The 8,346-nt window shown below is 40.0% G+C and overlaps 1 protein-coding gene across 1 annotated transcript; it reads left to right on the top strand.

The window, feature by feature from the left end:
- The first annotated feature begins 694 nt into the window (after positions 1-694).
- LOC112778551 (uncharacterized) lies at positions 695-1,894 on the top strand. The gene is made up of 2 exons (XM_025822858.1): positions 695-1,109; positions 1,224-1,894. Exons 1-2 carry the CDS (start codon positions 695-697, stop codon positions 1,892-1,894), a joined length of 1,086 nt encoding a protein of 361 aa, XP_025678643.1.
- The last annotated feature ends 6,452 nt before the right edge of the window (positions 1,895-8,346 follow it).

Below are 8,346 nucleotides of genomic sequence, written 5' to 3'. Positions count from 1 at the left end.
GCTAATAATGAGTATTTCTATGCCTCCGATAGGAACCCAAGAAGGGGAGTAATGGAGCTAAACCACATGGATGCTCTGCTGGCTCAAAACAAGGTAATCACAGCTCAACTAGCAGCTCTAACCAAATAAATGGAGAAGAATTAAGTTTTAGCCATCAATGCTCAAGCACCTATACAAGAAGGAGATAGTCCAGAAGTTGAATGTGAATGGGAGCAAGTCAACTATGTGAACAATTCATCTAGACAACCATATGATCCCAATGCAAAAAACTTACAACCCAGGTTGGAAGAACCACCCAAATTTTGGGTGGGAAAACCAACAAAACCATACCCAAGACCACAAACCATACCACTCTAACCAATACAACAACCCCAGCCATCAATCACACAATCTTAGAGTCTACCACAACTCACATAATGCACTTTTCCAATCAAACCAGCAATCACACAGCAACCATTCTCAAAATGTATCATCTCCAACCTCACAACCATGTGATGACAGTGGTAAATTTTGCAAGATTGGAAGCCATGATGGCACGGTTAGCAGGGGATATTGCTACTATTGCAGAGAAACAAGTACAAGCTGAAAAAAAGATAGATGCATACCAAGAGGAGGCCAGGTCTAATATAAAGAGCCAAGAGGTAGCAATCATAAACTGAAAACACAATTTGGATACTTATCCAAGCAAATACCAATGTCTACAAATGCATTTCCCAGTGATACCATGACCAACCCAAGAGGGAAATGCAAGGCCATCACACTAAGAAGTGGGAAGGTGGTGAAGGAGGCATCCTCCAGCCACAACTTACAAGAAGAAGAGGCTACAAATGACTCAGAAATAAAGGAGGGAGAAGAGATGCATATTCCATCTCCACCAAAGCAAGTCTTGAAGCCCTATCTACCAAAAGTACCCTATCCACAAAGGCTGAGAAAAGATGGGAAAGATAGCCAGTTTTCTAGATTCTTAGAGGTCTTTAAGAAGCTTCAAATTAACATACCTTTTGCTGAGGCACTAGAGCAAATGCCACTCTATGCCAAGTTCCTAAAAGAGCTCATGACTAAGAAAAGAAATTGGGGAAAAAAGGAAACTGTGGTGCTCACGGAGGAATGTAGTGCCATCATACAAAAGAAGCTTCCCCAAAAGATGAAAGATCCTGGGAGCTTTCAAATCCCCTACATCATATGGGATATTAGCATTGAAAAAGTATTGTGTGACTTGGGAGATAGCATCAACCTTATATCCTTGGCCATGATGAAGAGAATGAGAATTGAAGAGGCCAAACTAACAAGAATGGCACTTCAACTAGCTGATAGGACATTCAAGTTTCCCCATAGAGTAGTAGAGGACTTTTTAGTTAAGGTGGGAGAGTTCATCTTTCCAGCTGATTTTGTAGTGCTTGACATGGAAGAAGAGGCTAATACATCAATCATACTAGGGAGACCATTCTTGGCAACAGCTGGGGCTATAATTGATGTGCAAAAGGGAGAGTTAGTCTTAAGGCTGCATGAAAAAAAGATAGTGTTCAATGTTTTCACTGCAATAAGCTACCCAAAGGAGTTTATTGGAGAATGCATGATGGTAGACACAATGGAGAAGCTGATTCAAGGAGTCCTAGAAGAAGATCAATGTGAAGATGCAATGGAGCAAGAGCAACAAACATCATATGGTGAACTGCCACAAGAAATCATAGAAGGCTCAATCATGCTAGACAAGACGAACAAAGAAAAAGTGGAAGAACCAAAGCTGGAGTTGAAAACCCTGCCCCCAAGCTTGAAGTATGCTTACTTGGGGAGCAATGACACATATCCAGTAATCATCAACTCAAGCTTGAATGAAGAACAAGAAGAGGAGCTTATCAAAGTGTTAAGGCAACACAAGGATGCCATTGGGTGAAAACTTTCAGATTTAAAAGGGATTAGCCCTTCAATGTGCATGTATAAAATCCTTCTTGTGGAGGATGCCAAGCCCTCAATACAGCCACAACAAATATTGAATCCAACAATGAAGGAAGTGGTGCAAAAAGAAATGCTAAAGTTATGGCAAGCAGGGGTGATTTATCCCATCTCAGACAGCCCTTGGGTGAGCCTGGTTCAAGTAATTCCCAAGAAGGGGGGATCACAGTTGTGCCAAATGAGAGAAATAAATTGATACCAACAAGAATAGTGATTAGATGGCGCAGGTGTATAGACTACAGAAAGCTCAATAAAGCCACAAAGAAGGACCATTTTCCTCTACCATTCATGGATCAAATGTTGGAAAGGCTTGCTGGACATGAGTACTATTATTTTTTGGATGGATACTCAGGCTACAACCAGATTGTAGTGGATCTTAAAGACCAAGAGAAGACTTCTTTCACTTGCCCTTATGGTGTTTTTGCATATAGACGCATGCCCTTTGGTTTGTGCAATGCACCTGCCACATTCTAAAGGTGCATGCTATCCATTTTTTCTGATATGATTGAGAGGTTTATTGAGATCTTCATGGATGATTTTTTAGTGTTTGGTGACTCCTTTCCTAATTACTTACACCATCTTTCCTTGGTACTTAAGAGATGCCAAGAGACTAACTTGGTTTTGAACTGGGAAAAATGTCATTTTATGGTTACCGAAGGGGTAGTCCTTGACCATAAAATTTCTAAGAAAGGCATAGGGGTAGATAGAGCCAAGGTGGAAGTGATTGAAAAATTACCCCCACCTTGCAATATCAAAGCAATTAGGAGTTTCTTGGAACATGCTGGGTTCTATAGAAAGTTCATTAGAGACTTTTCAAAAAATTGCCAAACCTTTGAGTAACTTGCTTGTCTCTAATGTACCATTTATCTTTGATAGAGAATGTATGCAAGCTTTTGATGAGCTTAAAAGCAAGGTCTCCTCTGCACCTATTATAGCACTACTTAGCTGGGACTTACCTTTTGAATTGATGTGTGATGCATCAGATTTTGCTATTGATGCTGTCTTAGGACAAAGGAGAGACAAGCTAGTGCATGTCATCTATTATGCTAGCAAGGTCCTTAATGAAGCCCAAAGGAACTACACCACCACAGAAAAAGAACTCCTTGCTATAGCTTTTGCATTTGATAAATTTAGATCTTACCTCATTGGCTCTAAAGTCATTGTATTCACTGACAATACAGCTCTTAAATACTTGTTAACCAAGAAATAATCCAAGCCTAGACTGATAAGATGGATCCTATTAATCCAAGAATTCAACATTGAAATCAAGGATAGAAGTGGAGTAGGGAACAAGGTGGCTGACCACCTATCAAGGATCCCACATGAAGGGGATAAAGCACATAGCCCTAGGGCAAATGAAAGCTTCCCAGATGAGCAATTGATGATGATCCAATAGGCTCCATGGTTCGCAGACATAGCCAACTTCAAGGCCATTGGAGAACTATCTTCCAACATCAACAAGCACTTGAAAAGGAAGCTCATCAATGATGCCAAGCATTACATTTGGGATGAGCCTTACCTCTTCAAGAAGTGTGCTGATGGGATTCTAAGAAGATGCATCTCTCATTAGGAAGGGTAAGAGGTCCTTTGGCATTGCATGGATCTATTTATGGAGAACATTTTAGTGGAAAGAACACTGCAGCCAAGGTGTTGCAGTGTGGATTCTTTTGGCCTCCAATATTCAAAGATGTAAAGGAGTTTGTAATAAGGTGCAATGAGTGTCAAAGAGCTGGAAACCTACCCAAGAAGAATGAAATGCCATAAAGATTCATCATGGAGTTGGAGTTGTTTGATATTTGGGGGATTGAATTCATGGGACCTTTCCCACCCTCATACTCTAACAATTATATATTGGTGGCTGTGGACTATGTGTCCAAATGGGTGGAAGCCATAGCAACATCAACAAATGACCAGAAAGTAGTGATCAATTTTTTGAGGAAGAACATATTTAGTCGGTTTGGGATTCCAAGAGCTCTTATAAGTGATGGGGGAACTCACTTTTGCAACAAGCAATTAGAGATACTCCTCCTCAAATATGGTGTTAAGCACAAAGTAGCAACCCCATACCATCCACAAACCAATGGTCAAGCTGAAATTTCAAATAGAAAGCTCAAGAGAATCCTTGAGAAAACTGTTGGGAACTCAAGAAAAGATTGGTCCAAGAAGCTAGATGATGCATTGTGGGCTTATAGAATAGCTTTTAAAATACCTATTGGCATGTCTCCATACCAATTGGTGTTTGGAAAAGCTTGTCATCTACCAGTGGAGCTTGAACATAGAGCATTTTAGGCTCTAAAGATGTTGAACTTTGATAATCAAGCTGCTGGAGAAAGAAGGTTGTTGTAGCTCAATGAGTTAGAAGAATTCATAACTCAAGCTTATGAGAATTCCAAGATTTACAAAGAGAAAACAAAGAAATTGTATAATCAAAATCTGGAAAGAAGAGAGTTTTTAGAAGGTCAAAAGGTGTTGTCATACAACTCAAGACTCAAATTTTTCCTAGGGAAGCTGAAGTCAAGATTGTCTGGACCGTTCACAATCATCAAGGTTTCTCCTTATGGTCATGTGGAGCTCATGGATGACAAAACACAGAAGACTTTCACTGTCAATGGCCACAGACTTAAGCACTACTTGGGGGACTCATTGGATGAGCAAAGAGTGAACTATAACCTCAACTGAAGAGGAAGAATTGTCAAGCTAGTGACGTTAAAGAAGCACTAGTTGGGAGGCACCCCAACACTCATATCATTTCAATTTCAAGCTTTTTAGATTAGCTTATGTTTAGTCACTTAGGTTGTTTGTATTTTTAGTTTCTAATTGTTAGTCACTTAGTTGATAGTTTCTTTGAACTTAGTTTCAAAAGTTTTTTTAGTTTTGCTAGAAATGCAACCTTGCATGCTACACTATATGATGTTGTTAATTAGGTTGAGAAACTAGCTAAAGAGCTAAGTTTGGTATGGACACTAACCCACTTATTTTGAGCTTACATCACAATAATTGAATTAATCTTAAGAGTAAGCCCAAATTTAAGTTTGGTGTAGCCACCACCATAAGAGACCCATGCGTACAGCCCAATTGATTAATGTCTGAATGCAATTAGTAAATTGGTGGGTGCATGAAACGGCCACTTTATTGTGTACATATAAAATGGAAGTGGAAGGGTGTGAAAGAATTAATTTTATTCCAATCATAATGTATACAATAAAGTTCAATCATGAGACCAATTACTATATGCAATGAACCTAAGTTTGGTGTCCAAGAGACACAAATTAAATGCTATTTAACTAAAGAAAAATGAAGCAACTTTTGATCACTAATGAGGGTTTGTAACTAAATTTTCAGGAAGAGGTGGGACCCATAAGGCATTGAACACTCACTAAGTCAAGAGGTCAAAGTGTACTTCACACTTTGGAACTCAAATTTCTGAAGAAAGCTGAACAGCCTTGGGGTTGGCACTTCCCCCACGCTAGGCGCCACTTCCAAGTTTGAAAACATTCAATTTGTGTTATCAATTCCCACCTTCCAGATCTTTCATTTTACCCCTATATATTGCACTCTCCTACCCTTCCTCATCACACCTTACCAACACCTCTCCTCTCATCCGAAACCCTCACTCCCCCTTCTCTACGTTCTTTCTTTCTTTCTTTCTTTCTTGCCTTCTTGATTGGGACAATCAAGTCCTAAGTTTGGTGTTGAAGCAAACCCTTGCTTTGCTTTCTTTCTTTCCCTTCTTTTAACCCTCTTCATCACTCTTTTAACCCTTCTCATCACACTCAAATGGCACCACCAAAGGCCACTAGATCAAAGAAGAGAAAGACCAAGTAAACCTCCTCTAGGTCTTCCAGCTACAATGAGTTTAAGTTCCTCTCATTCTTCCAGCAAAACCAGTTTTATGGTTGGGTGAGTGAGAGACAAATAGTCCCTGAGGTTGGCTTCTAACTAGGGAGAGACGAGCAAAGAAAACTCACTATGGAGATCAATAGTAGAGGCTGGGCCATCCTATGCAACCCACCAAAGAAGGTGGTAGAAAGCCTAGTAAGAAAGTCTATGCCAACGCCATGCCACAACCGGGTCAAGCATTGAACTATTGGTATGCGAAATTGTTACTCTGAGGTTGTAAAATTTGTTGTTCGTTCTCTCCCTGGCAATGGCGCCAATAACTGGTGCACAATACCATGATCCAAACATAACTTCACAACTTCGCACAACTAACCAGCAAGTGCACTGGGTCGTCCAAGTAATAAAACCTAACGTGAGTAAGGGTCGATCCCACGGAGATTGTTGGTATGAAGCAAGCTATAGTCACCTTGTAAATCTCGGTCAGGCGGATATCAAATGGTTATAGTATTTTCGAATAATAATAATAAATAAACAGAAAATAAAGATAGAAATACTTATGTAATTCATTGGTGAGAATTTCAGATAAGCGTATAGAGATGCTTTCGTTCCTCTGAATCTCTGCTTTCCCACTGTCTTCATCCAATCAGTCTCACTCCTCTCCATGGCAAGCTTTCTGTAAGGGCATCACCATTGTCAATGGCTACATCCCATCCTCTCTGTGAAAATGGTCCAAATGCTTTGTCACGGCATGGCTAATCATCTGAAGGTTCTCGATCATACTGGAATAGGATTTACTATCCTTTTGCGTCTGTCACTACGCCCAGCACTCGCGAGTTTGAAGTTCGTCACAGCCATCCCTTCCCAGATCCTACTCGGAATACCACAGACAAGGTTTAGACTTTCCGGATCTCAGGAATGGCCATCCATGGGTTCTAACTTATACCACGAAGATACTAATAACTCGGACTCGGTCCCCTGTATTAGATATCTAAGAGATATTCATTCAAGCTTGTTTGCATGTAGAACGGAAGTGTTTGTCAGGCACGCGTTCATGAGTGAGAATGATGATGATTGTCACATAATCATCACATTCATCTTGTTCTTGGGAACGAATGGATATCTTAGAGGCAAAATAAGTTGAATTGAATAGAAAAATAGTAGTACTTTGAATTAAATCACGAGGAACAGCAGAGCTCCACACCTTAATCTATGGAGTGCAGAAACTCTACGGTTTGAAAATATATAAGTGATAATGGTCCAGGCATGGCCGAATGGCCAGCCCCCAAACGTGATCAATATGATCCTAAGTTGAACTAAAAATCATAAGATGTCTAATACAATAGTAAAAAGTCCTATTTATACTAAACTAGTTACTAGGGTTTACAAAAATAAGTATTTGATGCATAAATCCACCTCTGGGGCCCACTTGGTGTGTGCTTGGGCTGAGCTTGAAGTTTACACGTGTAGAGGCTTCTTTTGGAGTTGAACGCCAAGTTGTAACATGTTTTTGGCGTTCAACTCTGGTTCGTGACGTGTTTCTGGCGTTTAACTCCGGACTGCAGTGTAGAACTGGCGTTCAATGCCCTTTTGCATCATCTAAACTCGGCCAAAGTATGAACTATTATATATTGCTAGAAAGCCCGGATGTCTACTTTCCAACGCAATTGAAAGCGCGCCATTTTGAGTTCTGTAGCTCCAGAAAATCCACTTTGAGTGCAGGGAGGTCAGAATCCAACAGCATCAGCAGTCCTTCTTCAACCTCTGAATCTGATTTTTGCTCAAGTCCCTCAATTTCAGCCAGAAAATACCTGAAATCACAGAAAAACACACAAACTCATAGTAAAGTCTAGAAATGTGAATTTAACATAAAAACTAATAAAAACATCCCTAAAAGTAACTAGATCCTACTAAAAACATACTAAAAACAATGCCAAAAAGCGTATAAATTATCCGCTCATCACAACACCAAACTTAAATTGTTGCTTGTCCCCAAGCAACTAAAAATCAAATAGGATAAAAAGAAGAGAATATACTATAAATTCCAAACTATCAATGAAACATAGCTCCAATCAGATGAGCGAGACTTGTAGCTTTTTGCCTCTTGAATAGTTTTGGCATCTCACTTTATCCATTGAGGTTCAGAATGATTGGCATCTATAGGAACTCAGAGTTCAGATAGTGTTATTGATTCTCCTAGTTCAGTATGTTAATTCTTGAACACAGCTACTTTATGAGTCTTGGCCGTGGCCCTAAGCACTTTGTTTTCCAGTATTACCACCGGATACATAAATGCCACAGACACATAATTGGGTGAACCTTTTCAGATTGTGACTCAGCTTTGCTAAAGTCCCCAATTAGAGGTGTCTAGGATTCTTAAGCACACTCTTCTTTTGCTTTGGACCTTGACTTTAACCGCTCAGTCTCAAGTTTTCACTTGACACCTTCATGCCACAAGCACATGGTTAGGGACAGCTTGGTTTAGCCGCTTAGGCCAGGATTTTATTTCTTTAGGCCCTCCTATCCACTGATGCTCAAAGACTTGGATCCTTTTTA

The sequence above is a fragment of the Arachis hypogaea genome, chromosome 19 (assembly GCF_003086295.3).
Source record: "Arachis hypogaea cultivar Tifrunner chromosome 19, arahy.Tifrunner.gnm2.J5K5, whole genome shotgun sequence".
In the NCBI taxonomy this organism is placed as follows: domain Eukaryota; kingdom Viridiplantae; phylum Streptophyta; class Magnoliopsida; order Fabales; family Fabaceae; genus Arachis; species Arachis hypogaea.
This window is presented reverse-complemented; position numbering and strand designations above follow the sequence as displayed.

Excerpts from the sequence above, each read along its gene's own strand:
- LOC112778551 (XM_025822858.1), top strand. The coding sequence starts at position 695 with ATGTCTACAAATGCATTTCCCAGTGATACCATGACCAACCCAAGAGGG. Across the intron at positions 1,110-1,223 it reads TGTGGTGCTCACGGAGGAAT|ATAGCATCAACCTTATATCC; the intron begins GTAGTGCCATCA and ends GTGACTTGGGAG.